General features: G+C 67.1%; 1 protein-coding gene across 3 annotated transcripts; it reads left to right on the top strand.

Moving 5' to 3' along the window:
• The first annotated feature begins 5,825 nt into the window (after positions 1-5,825).
• LOC120406346 (rho-related BTB domain-containing protein 2-like) lies at positions 5,826-19,729 on the top strand. Of its 3 annotated transcripts, none has more exons than XM_039541064.1 (10): positions 5,826-5,956; positions 6,972-7,173; positions 7,359-7,462; positions 11,462-11,647; positions 12,088-13,052; positions 14,429-14,547; positions 15,455-15,605; positions 16,426-16,509; positions 17,084-17,189; positions 19,280-19,729. In XM_039541064.1, the coding sequence occupies exons 2-10, from the start codon at positions 6,982-6,984 to the stop codon at positions 19,476-19,478; spliced, it is 2,106 nt and encodes a 701-aa protein (XP_039396998.1). In that variant the 5' UTR covers positions 5,826-5,956; positions 6,972-6,981; the 3' UTR covers positions 19,479-19,729. The 3 variants fall into 3 exon arrangements, with proteins under 3 accessions (XP_039396998.1, XP_039396999.1, XP_039397001.1); XM_039541065.1 differs by having other exon boundaries at positions 5,833-5,948; positions 6,967-7,173; XM_039541067.1 differs by lacking the exon at positions 5,826-5,956 and having other exon boundaries at positions 6,982-7,173; positions 16,421-16,509.
• Positions 19,730-19,933: the final 204 nt, after the last annotated feature.

Raw genomic sequence — 19,933 nt, 5'->3', positions numbered from 1 at the left:
CCTGATGGCCACATCGGAGTATGGAAATTGTATGGCAGGCCATGAATGCTCACGAAATTGGGGGTAGGGGTGCGGGAGGGGGTGAGGGCTCTGGCTGGGGGTGCGGGCTCTGGGGTGGGGCCAGAAATGAGGAGTTCAGGGTGTGGGAGGGGGCTCTGGCTGGGGTAGGGGGTTGGGGCTTGGGTGTGTGTGTGTGTGTGAGGGCTCTGGCTGGAGGTGCAGGCTCTGGGGTGGGGCCGGGATGAGGGTTTGGGGTACAAGAGGGGGCTCCAGGCTGGGATCAAGGGGTTCAGAGGGCAGCGGGGGATAAGGGCTGGGGCAGGGGATTGGGGGTTGGGGGGGCTCAGGGGTGCAGGCTCCGGGCAGTGCTTACCTCAAGCAGCTCCCGGAAGCATGCCCCCCTCTCTCCGGCTCCTATGTGGAGGCACAGCCAGGCGGCTCTGCGTATTGCCCCATCCGCAGGCACTGCCCCCACAGCTCCCATTGGCCAGGAACCGCGGCCAATGGGAGCTGTGGGGGCAGCGCCTGCGGACGGGGCAGTGTGCAGAGCCGCCTGCCCACACCTCTGCTTACTACATAGGAGCCGGAGTGGGGGTCATGCCGACTGCTTCCCGGGAGCCGTGTGGAGCAGGGCAAGCCCCTGCCCCCGCTCCCTGGCTGGAGCTCGAGGGCTGGATTAAAAGGTCTGATGGGCCGGATGTGGCCCACGGGCCGTAGTTTACTCACCCCTGTATCAGTGTTAAGAGCCAGCAACTAGCAACCTGAGCCAGCCAGCCAGGGAGGCCCTGCTGGGAGCCACAGACCCCTTTGTCTGCTCTGCAAACCAGCCTCAGAGCAACCCCCTGCTCCTGGCTCCACATAGAGCCCCCAGGCCCAGCTGGCCCCTCGCCTGATCTCAGGGACAGGGCCAGCTCCAGGGGTTTTGCTGCCCCAAGCAGCAGAAAAAAAAAAAAAAGCCGCGATCGCGATCTGCAGCAATTCAGCGGGAGGTCCTTCGCTCCGAGCGGGAGTGAGGGACCCTCCGCCGAATTGCCGCCGAACACCTCGATTGGCCGCCCCAAGCACCTGCTTGATAAGCTGGTGCCTGGAGCCGGCCCTGCTCAGGGGAGCCGGAACTGGCTATGGTGCACAGACCGGCCAGGCCCCAGCCCGCAGGTGGGGTAGGACAGAGGCCTGAGCTGCTCTCCCTGTAGTACCCTGCCCCCCCAGAAAGCCCCCTAGAGAGGAGCCCTGAGAGAAAGGTCCCCGGCCCAATGGGGAGATGTGGAGAAATGGCTGCAGGCTCCCAGGCCGCCACAGGGAAGATTAAAGTCTAAGCCAAACCCTGCAGCATCCTCCCCTTCTCCCCACTGCCTCGGAACTGGCCTGTTGTCCCCGTCCCCCCCCACCCCGCAGCCCCACTGAGTGCAGCATCTCTTGGGTGGAGTTCACCTTCCTTCTCCACCCCACATCTCCCTATGCAATTTCTACAGGCCTTGGACCCTCGAACAGAGAATGGGGCTACCCAGAATGTCTCCCCTCCACCTAGGGGGACCAGACAGCAAATGTCAAAAACTGGGAGGGGGGGGGGTAATAGAAGCCCATATAAGAAAAAGACCCCAAAATTGGGATTGTCCCTATAAAATCGGGACATCTGGTCCCCCCTCCCCCTCCCCCGGCTTGCTGCAGAGACCCTGCTCCCCTCTCCGTCTCGGGCGTGGGGGGACTTGGTGCACTGGGTCCCTGAGGTCCCAGTGTTCTAGTGCAGAGCTGCCCCTCCTTTGCTGGGGGCTCTCCCCCCGCCCCGGCGGTTCGGCTCAGTGGGGCAGCCTGTGCGGCCAGGGGAGCAGCACGAGGGCAGGGCCCCACGGCAGCAGCACAGCGAGGGACCATGCCCAGGCCCTGCAGGCAGCTCATGCCTCGGTTCGGCTGCAGCCAGGTTTCCTTTGGGCCCGTTGTGCTGGATTGGGGGCAGGGTGGGGCCCGTGTGCTGAGCTGGCGGCTGCAGCCATTGTCCCAGACCTGCCGCGTTTCTGCCAACACAGTGAGATCCACAAGGTTCTTCTGCTTCATCAGCAGCAGCCGCTCCCTGCCCCCAGGGTGCCGGGGGGTTATTGTCCTGGGCGCAGAGGGGGAGCTGGGCACAGGTTTCGTGTTCCTTGTCTCTCGGGGCTCCCGAGTAAACGCGCTCTGTGTCCTGCGCCCCATGATCTGCCAGCCAAGCCTCTCCCCACTGGGGCTCTGAGGGTGGGGCGGAGGCTGGGGGGCTGGAGGAGGCTAAGCCTCCCCAGCCCTTGCCCCACCGGGCTGGGGGCAGTGGCGGATTATGGCACAGGGGCAGGGCCGCGGGGGAAGGGGCAGAATGGGGCAGGGCTTTGTGTGGAACAGGGGTGGGGCCAGGGGAAGGGGCAAAGTGGTGTGGGGGTCATGGGTGGACGGGGTGGAACGGGGCAGGGCCTCCGGGCTCTGGCCAGGGCCGGTGCTGAGAGCTGGACCTGGGCTGGGGCCACGTGGGGGGCTGAGAACAGGGCAGGGCCTCGGCCTGAAGAGGCAGGATAGGGGTCTAGCCTCCCTAAGGGGAAGCTTCACCCGCCACCCATGGGGGGCTGATGCCTTTCCCAGGGCTGCCTTGGCTTCTGCAGGGCCCACCTGACAACAATGTTAAGGTCGCCACAGGCAGGGCCTGGGCCCCTGCGGACCAGGAAGGGCCATTTCCAGAAATACTCGCCAGGAAAATGTCCTGTGACTGCCCAAGGTCAGTAGCAGAAGCGGAGCCCTGACTCCCAGCCCCCTACTCTAACCACTCCACCGCACTCCTCCCACACAGCTGGCAAAAGCACCACGGAGCCCCGACTCCCCCGCTGTAACCACATGGCTACGCTCCCTTCCTATGGAAATAAAGGAAGCTGCAGAGAAACCCCAGGGCTTGACCCTAAATAACTCGCTTGTCTCCCTAAGGTGTCAGTCAGACCAGCTGTGCTCAGCACAATGGGGGGGGGGGGGCTTTAGAGCAGGTGTTACATTTGGGGCTTCCCATTTGCCTGTGCTTGTGGCCAGATCCCCAGGCAAGCTGGCAGGTCAATCACACCTGCTGGTCAGTGAATCTGCCTGGGCCCCAGCGGGCCTAGAGCCTGGGGGTGGGTAGAGGGAGGTCTCAGCAGTGTCCCCACTGGGGCAGGGTCAATTCCCAGTCACAGCGACATGGCCATTAACATCGGCAGCGTTGTCGCGTCCTGCGGCTCTCTGCAGACTGCGTGCGCCAGGCAGCCCTGCTGAGCCGGGCGCTGGACGAACCCTGCCCCAAAGCGCTGCTCGGGGAAGGGTCCGCCTGGGGCGCTGCCAGGTGGGTCCAGCGCTCTGCCCTGGGGCGAGGTGGTGGGGGCAGATCACACAGGGACGGGGACACCATACGGCAGGCCTGGATCCGAGGACTGCCCAGGGGAATGCAGCCCATTCTGCTCTCTGGGAGGGGACGCTGGGCTCCCACACCAGCGACGGCCCTTGCCCCCCCAGCCCCCAGCGTCCAGGTGGCTGCAGGCCTGGGAACACCTCCTCCTGTCCCGGCCTTTGTCCTGCTGATCCACAGGCAGAAAAGGACACTTGGCTTTGGGCTTCCGATGCTGCCTCTACCAAAGCAGCCCTGGATGGGAAAGGAGCCCCCAGGAAAGCCCCATCTGCTCCCCGCAGGTCATCCCTCCCCAGGGTCTGCAACACCAGCCGCTCGGCTGCGGCAAACTGGGCACCTTGAACCTGCCCCACCAGAGGCCCAGGTGCTGTCGGTGACAAGGACTCCAGGAACGGGGCTGGCACTAGGAGTAACAACAGTGTGTGCCCCATAGTGGTGGGGGGCAGCAGGCACCAGGTACTGTGGCAGGGGTGGTGGTGCTGGAGGGTATTGGGGTGACAGTAATGGTTCCAGGTGCTGGACAATGGGGGTGTACTGGGGCATGGGGGGGGAGCAGTAGTGGTGCTGGGCAAAGGGGGAGGCCTGACATTGGGGGGCTGGGGGGGTGTCCTGGGGCCACAGCAGTGAGTCTGGGCACTGGGGAGGGGAGTGGCAGTAGTAGTGCTGGGCAAAGGGGGGGATCCTGGGGTGGGAACAGAGGTCCAGACTCCAGGGGCACTGGTCTGGGAACGGGGAGGGGCAAAGTCTGGGGGCACTGGGCTGGGAGCAGGGGCCAGGCTCTGGGGGCACTGGGCTGGGAGCGGGTGGGCTGGACTCACTCTGGGGGCACTGGGCTGGGAGCGGGGGCTGGACTCACTCTGGGGGCACTGGGGTGGGAGCAGGGGCCAGGCTCTGGGGGCACTAGGATGGGAGCAGGGGCTGGACTCTGGGGGCACTGGGCTGGGAGCAGGGGCCAGGCTCTGGGGGCACTGGGCTGGGAGCGGGGGCTGGACTCTGGGGGCACTGGGCTGGGAGCAGGGGACTGGACTCTGGGGGCACTGGGCTGGGAGCAGGGGCCAGGCTCTGGGGGCACTGGGCTGGGAGCAGGGGCTGGACTCTGGGGGCACTGGGCTGGGAGCAGGGGCTGGACCCTGGGGGCACTGGGCTGGGAGCAGGGGGCCAGGCTCTGGGGGCACTGGGCTGGGAGCAGGGGCCAGGCTCTGGGGGCACTGGGCTGGGAGCAGGGGACCGGGCTCTGGGGGCACTGGGCTGGGAGCAGGGGGCCGGGCTCTGGGGGCACTGGGCTGGGAGCAGGGGCTGGACCCTGGGGCACTGGGCTGGGAGCAGGGGCTGGACTCACTCTGGGGGCACTGGGCTGGGAGCAGGGGCCAGGCTCTGGGGGCACTGGACTGGGAGCAGGGGCTGGACCTGGGGGCACTGGGCTGGGAGCAGGGGCCAGGCTCTGGGGGCACTGGGCTGGGAGCAGGGGCTGGACTCTGGGGGCACTGGGCTGGGAGCAGGGGCTGGACCCTGGGGGCATTGGGCTGGGAGCAGGGGCCAGGCTCTGGGGGCACTGGGCTGGGAGCAGGGGCTGGACCCTGGGGGCACTGGGCTGGGAGCAGGGGCCAGGCTCTGGGGGCACTGGGCTGGGAGCAGGGGCCAGGCTCTGGGGGCACTGGGCGGGGAGCAGGGGGGCTGGACCCTGGGGGGCACTGGGCTGGGAGCAGGGGGGCTGGACCCTGGGGGGCACTGGGCGGGGAGCAGGGGCCAGGCTCTGGGGGCACTGGGCTGGGAGCAGGGGCCGGGCTCTGGGGGCACTGGGCTGGAGCAGGGGCCGGGCCTGGGGGCACTGGGCTGGGAGCAGGGGCCAGGCTCTGGGGCACTGGGCTGGGAGCAGGGGCCGGGCTCTGGGGGCACTGGGCTGGAGCAGGGGCCGGGCTCGGGGCACTGGGCTGGGAGCAGGGGCCAGGCTCTGGGGGCACTGGGCTGGGAGCAGGGGCCGGGCTCTGGGGGCACTGGGCTGGAGCAGGGGCCGGGCTCGGGGGCACTGGGCTGGGAGCAGGGGCCAGGCTCTGGGGGCACTGGGCTGGGAGCAGGGGCTGGACCTCGGAGGGGGCACTGGGGTGCGATCAGCACGGGGAGGTGGTGCTGGATCTGCAGGCAGGTGCTGGATGGGGGCAGCACTGGCAGGTCAGGATGGGGTGGGGCAGCGCTGAGGGCCGCGGGAGGGAGAAGGGCCGGGGTGGGGCCGGGCTGTTGCCCCTTTAAGAGGCGGTCCGGCGCTCGGGCGGGGCGGCCCCGGTGGGCGGGGCGAGGCTCTGCGTGTCACGTGGCCGGGCGGGCGGCTCCCGCGGGTCTCCTTTGTTCGCGGCGGGGCGGGGCCCGGGCCTGGGGGCGGGGCCGGCGAGCGGACTCTGGCCGGGGCGGGGCCTGGCCGCTGATTGGCGGCGCGCGGGGATAACGGGCCGCGCGAGGGGGCGGGGAGCGGCCCGGCCGGGCGCGATGGGCCGGAGGCGGCGGTGGCCGCCGCGCTGGACACGGGCGCGCCCCGAGGCTGAGCCGGCGCCGTGAGCGGCCCGGGACCCCAGGCAGGTGAGGGCGGGGCGCGGCGCGGGGCCCGTGTGCGGGGCCCCGGGCTGGCGGGCGCCCCGGCCGAACCTGGAGCCTCCTCCCGTCCGGAGCCCGCCCCTGCCCCGGGCCCCGGCCCCGTCCCCTTCCCCGGAGCCCCGGGCATGGACCCCCCCCCCCAAGGCCGCCCCTCCCCCGGGCCGCGCCCCCTTCCCAGAGCCCGCCCCTGGCCGAACCTGGAGCCTCCTCCCGTCTCCCTCCCCGGGCCGCGCCCCGGGCCCCGTCCCCTTCCCCGGAGCTCCGGGCATGGACCCCTGAGCCCGCCCCCGGCCGAACCTGGAGCCTCCTCCTGTCCCCCGGTCTGGAGCCCGCCCTCCGGTCTCTGTCCCCGCAGCCCCTTCCCCTGGGCCGCGAGCGCCGGGCATGGACCCCCCGGGCCGGGTGTTCTAGGCATGGACCCCGGAGCCCTCTCCTCGGGCTGCGCCCCTGGCCGGAACCCGCCCCCGGCTGTGCCCCTCCCGGCTGAACCCGGAGCCTCCTCCTGTTTGACCCCCCAAACCTGCCCCTTACCCCCCACCCAAGGGCCTAGTTCCCGTCCCATACCCCTGGGCCAGGAGCTCCGGGCATGGACCCCCCCCAGAGCCTGCCCCCTTTCCCTGTGCCGCACCCCCGGCTGGTCCGGGAGCTCCGGCTGGCTCCTTGCCCGCTGCTTTGGGGAACCAGCGAGCAATTGTGACAAATCGGAGCACTTTTTTTCTGGGGGGGGGTATGGCTCCCCTTCTCAGACAAAGCCCCTAACACCAGGGTGTCGGGTCACCCTGCTGGGTGGTGCCCCTGAGCGCCTGGGTCCCAGCGGGCTCCCCGGGGAGCTCTGGGGCTGCCAGCTCCTTTCCAGCTGCTGCCAAGTCTATTGGTGGCAGCCCCTGGCTGGGGCGCTGGCCTGGGAGCAGGGTCTTGGCTGGGGGCTTGTGTGTCTCCCCGGCTGGGGCCGTGCCCCACACCCTGTGCAATGACTCCCTTGCCCGCTGTTCCCGCCCAGCTGTGCCCTGATGGATATTGATCTGGACTATGAGAGACCCAATGTCGAGACCATTAAGTGTGTGGTTGTCGGGGATAACGCCGTGGGCAAGACACGCCTCATCTGTGCCAGGGCCTGCAATGCCACCCTCACGCAGTACCAGCTGCTGGCCACCCATGTGCCAACCGTCTGGGCCATCGACCAGTACCGCGTGTGCCAGGAGGTGAGAGCAGAGCAGGGATGGGCCCGTGCCATGGGTGAGACACCCCCCGTCCCCGAAGGCCCCTGGGGGGTAGCACAGGGCCCCCCTGAGGTGCCGTGTGGGGATCCGGGGGCTGTGGTAGAGCGGGAAGCTGGCTGGGGGAGGGGGACCCACCTGAGCTGTCCTGCTGTGCTTTCCCTGGGCAGGTGCTGGAGCGCTCCCGGGACGTGGTGGACGAAGTCAGCGTGTCTCTGCGGCTCTGGGACACCTTTGGGGACCACCACAAGGACAGGCGCTTTGCCTACGGCAGGTGAGAGCCTGGCGGCTTTGGGGGTCCCTGCTCCTGGCTGTCCCCCCTCGGCCTGGCTCCCGGGGGCACTGCGTGTGGTGCTGCGGAGTCCCCACCAGCCTCCAGCCCAGGGCCATGCTGCCTGCACCCCCATTCTGCTCAGCCTCCCATATCTCCCCTGGGCCTGGAAGGTGGAGGGGCCCTGAGCTTCTACCCCTCTGCTCCCTGGTGGGGAGAGCGTTGCTGGAAGGGGGCATGACTCCCCCATTGCTAACAAATTCAGGGCCTGAGGCTCCCATGCCCCAGCTGCTGCGGGGGCACTGACCTGCTGCTTGACTCTGCCTGGAGCTGGGCACGTGATTCTTCTCCCCTCCCCTCCCCCTTCTCTCTGGCGGGGGCTCCCCTCAAAAGCTGCTCAGACAGCTGAAACCCTCAGGGGAGGGGACTGGCCCCCCAGCGGGGGGTGGGGAGTGTCTGGTTTCAGCCCCCCAGGGAGGTGGCAGTATCAGGTAACAGCAGCAGGGAGGGGGGAGGCTGGGCAAGGGGGTCTCCTGGGGACATTGGCTGGAAAAGCCCCTTGGCCCCTTTGGGGAACACACCTGGCCCCACGTGCATGAGCCCAATGCATGCGTGGGGGGCTGCCAGCTCACCGGCCGTGCTGATCCTCGCCTCCCTCGTGCCTAGGGGTCTGAGTTGGGGCTGTTCTGCCGGGTGCTGTACGACACAACGGGCAGGCCCTGCCCCAGGGGCCAGCAGTCCCCTTGTGGGCGGGGGGGAGGGATGTCTTGTGTTCGGCCCCAAGTGGCTGGGCCCTTGAGCCTGAATCCCCAGGCCGAGCTGAGGAGCCTGGCACAGCCCACGCCCACCTATTCCCGCCCCAAGGGAGGCTGGCTACAGCTGTCCTGGCTAGTGTGAAGTGCACAGGGGATGAGGCGATTCCCTGGCCGGTTCTGCTGCCCTGCCAGGCACCGACGGGCCACCCGGCCCCTCTCTGGGGACGATTCCTGGCTCGCTCTAGCCTGGCTCCACACCCTCCTGGGCTCAGCCAGACAGGCCTGGTCCCCCTGCGTTCCTCCGGCTGCTTGGAGCGCTCTCCCCTCTGGCGGCAAGGGGCCGGGGCTGGGCGGGGCAAGTGGGACAATTTGCCCCGGGCCTCGCAGGGGCCCCCACAAGAGTTTTTCGGGGCCCCTGGAGCGGGGTCCTTCACTCGCTCCGGGGGTCCTGGAGCTTCTTCTGCTCCGGGTCTTTGGCGGCGGGGGGTCCTTCTGCGCCGTGGTGGAAGGACCCCCTGCTGCTGAATTACCACCGAAGTGGGGGCCCCCCGCTGCCGAAGACCCAAGGCCCCCTGAATCCTCTAGGTGGCCCTGGCTGGGCCCAGGCCCCACCACGGCGCAGGCCCTGTCTCGGGAGAGGCTGCGCTCACTGCAGGGGTTTCCTGTGTGCGCTTCACCCTGCGGAGGCTCGGCACGGGCCTGGCCAGGCTGGGTCACAACTCTGCAGCCAGCTCGCTGGCTCGGCCCCTCGCTGTGTCATGGGGCAGGGGTGGGGTCTGCCCCCCCCCGCTGGGCACCGCTCCTGCCTTGGCCGGGTTCCTGTGGCGGCGGGCAGGCGGGAGCCACTCGGTCTGCGATGTGGGCCTCAGTCCAAGTGTGCGTCCCGGTCACGTCTCAGGGAGGCACCGCTAAAACAAACAGGGCCCAGGAGTGGCTCAGGCTGCTCCCTGCCTCCTGACAAGGGCCCTGGGACAGCAGGGCTCCCACGGGCGTCCTGCGTTGCATTCCAGGTGTGCCACCTGCCCCGCCCAGGTGGGAGCCTGTCTCTGCCCCCAGCCGAACCCCAGCGACACTTGGGAGACAGGGCTGCTGCTGTCTGGGGAGCATGGCAAGGATCCCGTATGTGGTGTCTGCTCGTGGGCATGAAAGGTGGTCCCGCAGGAACAGACCCCTCCCATTCCAGTCCAAGCACTTCACAGGAAGTGTTGCCTGGCACTGAAGTGCAGCCACCTCTGGCATGGAGCGTGGCAGCTGTCTAAGAGCTGCGCAGGAAGGAGAGTCTCCCAGCTAGCTGAAGCCGCAGGGGAAGTTCAGGGGAGTAAATGGCTAAACTGAAAAGAGGCACTCGCAGTGAGCAGAGGGGCTGGGACCCTGGACTCCTGGGTTCTTGTCTGAGTTTTGACTCGCTGTGATCCTGGGCGAGCTGGTGTCAGCTCTTCCCTATGCCTCGGGGGAGTGCAACCCCCAGAGACGTGAACGCAGAGTCCTGGGCACCTTACGACCTCTGCACGAGACGGCACCTCCAGCTGCACAGCGCCCCTTGCACTTGAGAGGGGTGAGCCCCCCATGAGCCCCCACCTGCCACAGCTGGGTTTTCCTCCCTCCCACGTGCTGGCCTGGCCTGGCTCTGCTTAGCCTCTCACATGGGCTGGCAGGGGGCAGTCTAGGGATGGCCCCAGGCCCCATCCCCTCGCTCGGAAGGCAGCTGTAGGGGTGCCTGTGTTGTGGGACTGCTCCCCATGTGCCGTCACCCTTCCTGCCCTGTGGCACTCTGCTCCTGGAGTGTCTGCTAGCAGCGCCTGGCCCCGGTGCTGAACATCTCTCCCCATGCACAGCCTGGGGCGGGCAGCGTGTGCCAGGGGCCACGGGCTCTGGGCTGGTTCGGGGCCAGAGCACCCCCTTGGGGAGAGGCCCAGTCACATGCTGAACCGGTGGCTGCTGGAGCCCAGCCAGAGGCAGCTGCCTGCCCCAGTGCTAATGATGGGGAATTCCCTGCCCTTCCCAGGGGCTGGCAGTGTGAGCTGTGTCGCTGGGGCTGCTCTTGTCCCCAGCCGGGTTCAGGCTCCGTGGCCCGTGAGGGCTTTGCCCCGGCTCGGCCAGCGTCCGCTCTCCTGGCTCGCACAGGATCCTCCCCCCATTCCCAGCGGCTGTCCCCCTGGCTTGGGGAGGGCTGGGCTCCGGTTCGGGGTTTGCATGGGCTCTGCTGGCTTTCACATGTGCTGCTAGTGAGGGGGCACCCCGCACTCCTGAAATAGCTGCCGCCTGAGTGCCCCACGCTGGGCTGCTGCAGTAACCTTTGTGCCTAGAGATTCGGGGCCGTGTGGGGCCAGGAGCCAGACCCCCCCCCATCCCATGGCTTCTTGGCAGACATGACTGTGGTGCCTAGCCGCCAGGAGACTGGAGGCCTCGTGAAGTGCTCCTGCCATAGCACTGCGGGCTCCAGAAGTCTGATGGGGCAGGATTGGGCCCTTCAGTCTGTCCCCCCCCAAGGATCTGCCCCCTCCTTGGCTGGGTGCCTCCCTGGGGGCTGGTGGGCATGGGGGTGCCGCTGAGCTCTAGGGCTCTGTTAGCGCCTGGGCAGCTCTGCTGGGGGAGCCTGGCTGCTAGATCCCTTGGGTGCAGTGCAGAGGGTGATGTAGATGTGGATAAATTGGAAAGAGTCCAGCGGAGGGCAACAAAAATGATTAGGGGGCTGGAGCACATGACTTATGAGGAGAGGCTGAGGGAACTGGGCTTGTTTAGTCTGCAGAAGAGAAGAATGAGGGGGGATTTGATAGCTGCTTTTCAACTACTGAAAGGGGGCCAAAGAGGATGGATCTAGACTGTTCTCAGTGGGGGGCAGACAACAACAAGAAAAATGGTCACAAGTTGCAGAGGAGGGAGGGGGTGGTTATTAGGAAAAAAGGAAAACTTTTTTAGGGTGGTGGTGCACTGGAATGGGGGAATGGAGGAATTGATGTCCTTCCTCTTTCCTTAGTTTTTTTAGGTCAGGCTTGACTTGACTGGCTGGATGGGATTTAGTTTTTTGGTCCTGCTTTGAGGAGCAGGGGACTAGATCTTCCCCTCCTGAGGTCCTTCCCTTCCTGGAGATTCTATATAGGCCCGTGTAGGCAAGAGGCTGGGGGGGTGGGGGGTGGCGTCAGTCTGAGCTGGGGGCTTGCTGTGCTGCTGTGTGCCCGAAGGCAGCAGCCTCCTTGGGTGGGACTAACAGGTCTGGTGCTCCCCCGTCTCCCCCTCCTGCCTGCAGGTCAGATGTGGTGGTTCTCTGCTTCTCCCTGGCGAACCCCAACTCCCTGCGCCATGTGAAGACCATGTGGTACCCGGAGATCAAACACTTCTGCCCACGGACACCCATCGTGCTGGTAGGGTGCCAGCTGGACCTACGCTATGCCGACCTGGAGGCAGTCAACCGTGCCCGGCGCCCGCTGGCCAAGTAAGGGTGCCCCCCCTGCCTGGGGCCCCAAGGATGTAAGGGTGCCCCCCACACCCGGGGCCCCAAGAACTGAATACCAGGTACAGGCAGCTCCAGGGGTGAGGCTGCTTGCAGCCCTGCTGCACCTCTGAGTGCCAGCTGCCTGCCCCTTGTGCTCAGCCCTGGGGCTGGTACAGACACTGCATGGGGCTGTGGGCAGGGGGGAGGGCACTGCTATCTGTAGGCTCTGAGTGGGAGCAGGGTGTCCGAGACCCATGCCTTGCCCAGCAGATCATTGGCATCCCCTGTCTCGCTCGGGGCTCTTGCAGGCAGAAAGTGCTGGCTCCTTGGTGTGTGCCCAGCCTAGGTGGGCAGAGTGGCTCCCTCCAGCCCTGGCACTGGGCTGTCTGTCCCCTAGCCGGGAGCTCCTTGCTGACCTGCCGGCTCCTCTCCCTTGCCAGGCCCATCAGACCCACGGACATCCTGCCGCCCGAGCGGGGCCACGAGGTGGCCAAGGACCTGGGGGTGCCGTACTACGAGACCAGCGTGGTGGCGCAGTTTGGCGTCAAGGATGTCTTTGACAACGCCATCCGCGCCGCCCTCATCTCCCGCCGCCACCTGCAGTTCTGGAAGTCCCACCTGAAGAAGATGCAGAGGCCCTTGCTGCAGGCACCCTTCCTGCCCCCCAAGCCGCCCCCGCCTGTCATCCACATCCCGGACCCCCCCACCAGCGGTGGCCAGGGCCCTGCCGCCCTCTTCTGCACCCCCCTCTGTGCTGATGTGGTCTTCCAGCTGCAGGGGGGGCACAGTGTCTTTGCCCATCGTGTCTACCTGGCCACGTCCTGCTCCAAGTTCTACGACCTCTTCACCCTGGCGGGGTCGGCGAGCCAGGCCCAGGAGCCCTGTGGTGTGGAGCGACGGGCGGCCAAGGAGCCAGCTGCCAGGACTAAGAGCCTGGAGATGGAGAAGGGCCTCCTGGGCGATGGGGGCCAGGCCCCTCTCAGGACTTCGCAGAGTGACGATCCCCTGCGGCTGGTGCAGGGCGAGGGCCAGCAGCTCCCAGGGGCCGGGGGCCAGGAGCTGTCGGGCTGGGGCCGGGGCTTTGTCAGCATGCAGCTGGAGTTGGTTCAGGACCCCGTGACCCAGCGGGAGAGGCAGATGACGGTGGTGTACATGGACTGCCTGGTCCAGCCGGGGCCCTTCCGCGCGGTGCTGGAGTATCTGTACACGGGCCACCTGGACCAGGGCCGCGCAGACCTCATGCAGGTGGCCACCATCGCCGAGCTGCTGGAGGTCTTCGACCTGCGCATGATGGTGGCCAATGTGCTGAACAAGGAGAGTTTCATGAACCAAGAGATCACCAAAGCCTTCCATGTGCGCCGTGCCAACCGCATCAAGGAGTGCCTGGGCAAGGGCGTCTTTGCGGGTAAGGGCGGGGCCTGGGGCCTCTTCTAGCCTCCAGGTGCTGTGGAAAGGGGGGCTGGGGTTCAGTAGGGGGCGCTCTCCCCAGTGGTGCAGGGAGCAGGGCAGGGGGTTCAGTAGGGGGCGCTCTCCCCAGTGGTGCAGGGAGCAGAGCGGGGGGTTCAGTAGGGGGCGCTCTCCCCAGTGGTGCAGGGAGCAGGGCGGGGTTCAGTAGGGGCGCTCACCAGTGGTGCAGGGAGCAGGCGGGGGCTCAGTAGGGGCGCTCTCCCAGTGGTGCAGGGAGCAGGGTGGGGGGTTCAGTAGGGGGCGCTCTCCCCAGTGGTGCAGGGAGCAGGGCGGGGTTCAGTAGGGGCGCCCCAGTGGTGCAGGGAGCAGGGCGGGGGTTCAGTAGGGGCGCTCTCCCAGTGGTGCAGGGAGCAGGGCGGGGTTCAGTAGGGGCGCTCTCCCAGTGGTGCAGGGAGCAGGGCGGGGGCTCAGTAGGGGCGCCCCAGTGGTGCAGGGAGCAGGGCAGGGGTTCAGTAGGGGCGCTCTCCCAGTGGTGCAGGGAGCAGGGCGGGGGGTTCAGTAGGGGGCGCTCTCCCCAGTGGTGCAGGGAGCAGGGCGGGGGGCTCAGTAGGGGGCGCTCTCACCAGAGGTGCAGGGAGCAGGGCGGGGGGCTCAGTAGGGGGCGCTCCCAGTGGTGCAGGGAGCAGGGCGGGGGTTCAGTAGGGGCGCCCCAGTGGTGCAGGGAGCAGGGCGGGGGCTCAGTAGGGGCGCCCCAGTGGTGCAGGGAGCAGGGCGGGGGTTCAGTAGGGGCGCTCCCAGTGGTGCAGGGAGCAGGGCGGGGGGCTCAGTAGGGGGCGCTCTCCCCAGTGGTGCAGGGAGCAGGGCGGGGGGTTCAGTAGGGGGGCGCTCTCCCCAGTGGTGCAGGGAGCAGGGCGGGGGGCTCAGTAGGGGGGCGCTCTCCCCAGTGGTGCAGGGAGCAGGGCGGGGGGTTCAGTAGGGGGCGCTCTCCCCAGTGGTGCAGGGAGCAGGGCGGGGGGCTCAGTAGGGGGCGCTCTCCCCTCAGTCCTGCTGGCCCCTGAGCAGTGCTCCTGGATGCAGTTTAAAATTGGGCCCTTCCCCTGCATGTGCATGTCCGTGTCCTGGGGTACCCTGCCCAGTCCTCTGGGGGGGGCCTGATCGGTCCCCAGCTGGGTGATCCCGGTCTGCTGCCCCCTGCAGTTTCTGGTGGGTGTGGCATTCCCCTTCCCGTGCCAGGCTGCCTGGTTGCGTGGCGCTGCTCGGCACTGGCGTGTCATTCCCCAGAGTGGCTGTAGTCACGTGGCACCCTCTGCCCAGCACGGAGGGGCAGGGCTGGGGCCAGGCCATACTGACTCCCTGCCCGCTCTGCCCTCCTAGACGTTGTGTTCCTGGTGGATGATGGGTCGGTGCCGGCCCACAAGCCGCTGCTCATCGCGGGCTGTGACTGGATGGTGGCCATGTTCTGTGGCAACTTCCGGGAGAGCTACGCCCCGGAGGTAAGGGGGGCGGGGGGCTGTGCTGGGTGGGCTTGGGGAATGTGGAGGGGAGGGTAAGGGGAGATGAGGGATCCCTGGGAGCGGGGGATCATGGGAGCAAAGGGCAGGGGGCTCCCCAGGATCTAAGGGGGAGCAGGGTAGGGAGGAGGTTGCCCCTCCCCCAGCAGGTGAGGGGCAAGGAAGGGAGCTGGGCAGAGCTCTGGAGAGGGCTGCTCCCAACTCAGCGGGGTGGTGAAGCTGCTGCTGCCTGCTCCCTCCTCCGACCTGGCCCAGGGTGCCCCCCCCCATGCCTCCTGGGGGCCAGAGCCCTTGGGCAGCTGTCCCTCAGCGTGAATAGCAGCTGGAGGGGTGGGGGCATGTGATCTGAAGGTTCCCTTCGCCTGCCAACGGAGCAGAGCGGCTGCAGCGTGTCGTCGGAGATAAATTGGGAATCTCAAAAATAAAAAGGTCACGGGGAGGGAGGCGGGAGAGACGGGGGATCATGTGGCAGGGTGCGGGTGCCAGGGCTGGGGCCGGGGCCAGACCCCTGCACACGGCCACCACCTCCTCTCACTGCTCCCTCCTGATCCAGCCTGCTCCTAGCCCCACTCAGGAGAGGCCCAGGGCACGCTTGGGGGTGATCCCTGGGCTCTGACCCCATCCCCCGGCCTGGCCCAGGCTTGGCCACCCCACGAGCTGCAATTTCCTGGTAGATTATTCGCTGGCTCTGCTGGTTTTACCATTGGGTTTGGGGGATTACAACCGACTTGTTCCCAGCAGAAAGGCCTGTGGATGGGGCAATAGCCGCGAGCATCAGCAGAGCTGCGGGGGTGGGCTGGCCTGGCTGGGGGAGTGCAGGGGGACGCCTGTTCCTGAAGGGGGGAGGTTGTTGGGGGTGAGTTCCTTAGGTTCCCCTTGTCACCCCCAGGTCTCCCTGCCTGGCACCAAGTGCGCCTGCCTGCGCGCTGTCCTGGAGTTCCTCTACACCGGGCATTTCACCCCCACTCCCGACCTGGACGCCATGGAACTCCTGGTCTTAACCAACCGCCTGTGTCTGCCCCGGCTGCAGGCGCTCACAGGTGAGGCTCGGCTCGGCGCGGTGCCCGGCTGCCGGGCTGCAGGCGCTCGCAGGCTCGGCGCGGTGCCCGGCTGCAGGCGCTCGCAGGCTCGGCTCGGCGCGGCGGCCCGGCTGCAGGCGCTCGCCGGCTCGGCTCGGCTCGGCGCGGCCGCCCGGCTGCAGGCGCTCGCAGGCTCGGCTCGGCTCGGCGCGGCCGCCCGGCTGCAGGCGCTCGCAGGCTCGGCTCGGCTCGCCCGCTGCAGGCGCCGCAGGCTCGGCTCGCTCGGCGCGCCGCTCGCTGCAGGCGCCGCAGGCTCGCTCGGCTCGGCTCGGCGCGGCCGCCCGGCTGCAGGCGCTCGCCGGCTCGGCTCGGCTCGGCGCGGCCGCCCGGCTGCAGGCGCTCGCAGGCCTCCTCTGAGGTAACGAGGCTGGTGAGCGCGGCAGGTCGATGTGTCTCTGGAGCGTCACTAACACGCAGCTGTTCTGTAAGGGCCCCGGGAACAGCGCTCGCCCCTTCATGCAGCCAGAGCCTGGGTTCTGGCCACCAGGCCCAGCCCAAGCCCTGGGGCAGCTGCTTCCGCCTGCCCCACACAGCGAGGCCATTGGTCCCGCTACAGACAGGACAGTTCTTGAGAGGCTCGTCCCCGCTGGCGCCGAGACAGAACCGCACGTGGCTTTGTCTGGCATTGGACAGGGGATGAAGAACACCCTGGTCCACCCGTGCAGGTGGGGTCCTGGGGGGTGGGGACAGCTGGTATTGTGGGAGTGCACGAGGGGTCACCCTGCCGCCCCAGCCCTGAACTGGGAGCCTCACTGCCCCCGTCTCTGCCCTCCCAGAGCAGTATGCTGTGGACGAGCTGCTCCGAGCCTACGTGCAGCAGGTGGAGATCGACGAGCAGGTGATCATCTACCTGGAGATGACTCAGGTACGGGGAGGGTGGGGCGGGGCGGGCCAGGGCTCAGGGTGTCTGAGCTGTGGCTTCTCTCCTGCTCAGATTAGGGTGGTGCCAGTGAACACGTGAGCGGCTGTTCGGGGTCAGAGCGATGGTCCAGCTGGCCAGTAGCCCATCTCCAATGGTGCCAGATGCTTCTGCTGGCTGGTGGGTTTGGGGCATCTGGAGCATGGGGCTGCATCCCTGCCCGTTGTCTGCCTCTCTGTGCTCTGAGGGGGGGGCTGGTGGAGCCTACAGCTCCCAGCATGCCGTGTTCCATCCAGGTCTGCTGTGACTGCTGCCCAGTGCCCTCCATCCCCAGCCAGGCTCCCGCTGCCCAGCTGCACTGCATGCTGGGATGTCGAGCCCCATGGCCTCTTCCCTGGGGCCCCCGGCGTGTTACCAGCCTTGGTGCCCAGAGCTGCAGCCAGGAGGCTGCTGCAGGATGCCGCGAGGGCCTGGCTGCACAGATCCTTTGGGGGTCACTGGGGACCAAGCCCAGAGCCTGCAGGATGTTGGGGGGGCTGGGGCCCCCCTGCCCTGCTGTCAGCCTGCTGCTCTCTTGCAGTTCCACAACGCCCAGCAGCTGGCAGCATGGTGCCTGCACTACATCTGCACCAACTACAACAGCGTCTGCCGCCGCTTCCCCAGGGAGATGAAGTACATGGCGCCAGGTACAGGCTGGGGGGCGGGTGACAGCCCGGGAGTCCCATGGGGAAGAGGCCAGGGGCTCGGGCTCCCTCTCGCTGCCTGCAGGGTGCAGGCTGGCATGGCAGGAGTGCCTGGTCCCTGCTCCTGAGCAGAGGCCCACCCCGGTTTCCCAGCCTGGCACTGTGCTCTGAGGGGAGAGGGTGGGGCCCTGCCCCCACCCTGGCTGTTCCTCCTTCCCCAAGTGGCCTGCGTGAAAGTCATGAGGGAACTGGGGTTATTTAGTCTGCAGAAGAGAAGAATGAGGGGGGATTTGATAGCTGCTTTCAACTACCTGAAGGGGGGTTCCAGAGAGGATGGATCTAGACTGTTCTCAGTGGTGGCAGATGACAGAACAAGGAGCAATGGTCTCAAGTTGCAGTGGGGGAGGTTTAGGTTGGATATTAGGAAACACTATTTCACTAGGAGGGTGGTGAAGCACTGGAATGGGTTCCCTAGGGAGGTGATGGAATCTCCTTCCTTAGAGGTTTTTAAGGTCAGGCTTGACAAAGTCCTGGCTGGGATGATTTAGTTGGGGTTGGTCCTGCTTTGAGCAGGGGGCTGGACTAGATACCGCCTGAGGTCCCTTCCCACCATAAGAATCTGTGGTGCCACTGTCAGGGAGTGTGGGGGAGTCAGGCCCTGCACCCCCGGCTTCCTGCGATTCACCAGGACTCTCAGCCAGCCAGTAAAGCAAGAGGTTTATTTGGACGACAGGAGCACAGTCCAAGACAGGTCTTGCAGGCACAGACAACAGGATCCCCTTTAGTTAGGTCCATCTGGGGCCCGCAGGGAGGCCACAGCCCAAGCCCTGTCACATCCCTCTCGCTTTCCAGCCAGCTTCAAAACTGACACCCCCTCCAGCCCCTCCTCTCTGGGCTTTCTCTCTTTCCCGGGCCAGGAGGTCACTTGATCTCTCTGTCTCCAACACCTTCAGCTGGCACCTTTGCAGGGGAGGGGCCCAGGCCATCGGTTGCTAGGAGACAGAGTGTCAGGCATTTAGATGCACTGGCCCCTTCCTCTGCAGCAACCACACCCCCTGACCCCACCACCTAGATATTAAGAACTGCAGAGGGGACACTGAGGCACCAGCTCCGTATTCAGCGCAAACATGAAGAACATTCCCCGTTCGCCACAGCCCCCCAGTGGCAGACGAGTGGCATCTCAGCTCACCACTAGGAGCTGGAAGGTGCCAGCCTCTTCTGGGTTGGGAGGAAAGGGAGCTAAAACTGCAGGGGAAAGAGAGACCCCCCCTGCCCCGTCCCAACTCCCAGAGGGCCCCTCCCTGGGCCTCTGCATACCAGCCTGAGCCCCAGCTCCAAGCAGCCCCCCGTTCTCCCTGGTTCTCGGGGAGATCCAGTCTTCAAGATCCTGCTCCCTGTGCCACAGTTTGACCCCCCCCATGCTCCCCAGCTCTTAGGGGCTCCTCCTCATTCTTGCACATCCCAAAAGGAGGTGTCAGTGCAGGGGGTTGGGGATATTTCGGGAGCAAACCTTCCACCATCACCACCCACCCCAGCTGTCTCCAGTGCATGGGAGTGTTTGCATTTTAACCCCCCCCACCCCCCTGCCCTGGCACTGGGGAGAGGCACTTGAATATTGCAGATGCTCTGTGCTGGGGTGCGGGGAGATCTGCTCTTCTGGAGCCCCCGTGTCACTGCTCCCCACCTGCTCTGTCTGTATTTCTCCGGGTCCCTCCCCCTTCCTGGGACTCTCCAGTCACCCAGCTCCGTTCCTGTCTCTGCCCCCAGGCTGCTGACCCGGTGTGGGAAGCCCAGAGGCAGCGGGGACTGTGCCCAGCTCCCCTGGCGGGAGGCAGCGCTTGGCCCATGGCTGTGGGTTCGCTGGCTGGGGCTGGCTCGTGGGCTGCCGGTGGGGACTGACGCCTGCCACTGAAGCCTGGTGCAGTTGCTGTGGTGGTGGTGGTGGTGGGGGGGGGATGGGACCCCCCCCCCCCCGGTACAGCCATGGGGTCCTGTGGGCGGTTGCTGTGGTGTTGGCTGCTCTGCAGTGAGAGGGGGGTCCCGGCCCCTTGCCCAGCCGGGTGGCTCGATACTGACACCCTCCCGCCCCCCAGAGAACAAGGCGCACTTCGAGCGGCACCGCTGGCCGCCCATCTGGTACCTGAAGGAGGAGGATCTGTACCTGCGCTCGAAGAAGGAGCGGGACCTGGAGGAGCAGCTGCTGCGGAAGCAGCACACCCGCAGCAAGTGGTGCTTCTGGCGCCCCTCGCCCCACGTCTCCTGAGCCCTGCCGTGCTGCTTGTGCCTTGCTGAGGGCGGGAGGGGCTGCCAGGCGGGCCGGGCCGGGCCAGGGTAGGGCTGGGAGCTGGGGGCCTGTGCCCATCATTCCCACTTCCATGGGCACAGCAGCTGTTCCTGCTCCAGCACAGGGCTCCTGGCCAGCTGCTCCCATTTACTGTCCCCCTGGCCCACCGGGCCCTGGCTCTGGCACGTCTCCAGGCTCTCCCGGCCCCTGCTGCCCTTAGCTTCCATCTGTGCCTCTGCTGCAGCTTGGCCGTGCATTGGTCCCCGTTGCCTTGCCGGGGGGTGGCCGGGGGCCCTAAACCCAGCAGAGGTGTGGGGATACCGCTCGTCTAGCAGAGTGGGGGCTGGATTCGGGCTGTGAGCGTGACTCTGCGGGGCTCGGGCGGGGAGGGCACCCCTGGGTGGGGGTTGGGTCACAGCTGTCCTTACCCTCCTCCCCTGATGGTGGGGATGCTGACAGGGTC

The sequence above is a fragment of the Mauremys reevesii genome, linkage group 5 (assembly GCF_016161935.1).
Source record: "Mauremys reevesii isolate NIE-2019 linkage group 5, ASM1616193v1, whole genome shotgun sequence".
Classification (NCBI taxonomy): Eukaryota; Metazoa; Chordata; order Testudines; family Geoemydidae; genus Mauremys; species Mauremys reevesii.
Note: the sequence above shows the minus strand (reverse complement) of the source record. Positions and strands in the feature narration are given on the sequence as shown.

Excerpts from the sequence above, each read along its gene's own strand:
- LOC120406346 (XM_039541064.1), top strand. The coding sequence starts at position 6,982 with ATGGATATTGATCTGGACTATGAGAGACCCAATGTCGAGACCATTAAG. Across the intron at positions 7,174-7,358 it reads AGTACCGCGTGTGCCAGGAG|GTGCTGGAGCGCTCCCGGGA; the intron begins GTGAGAGCAGAG and ends TTCCCTGGGCAG. Across the intron at positions 15,606-16,425 it reads CCGGCTGCAGGCGCTCACAG|TATGCTGTGGACGAGCTGCT; the intron begins GTGAGGCTCGGC and ends CTCCCAGAGCAG.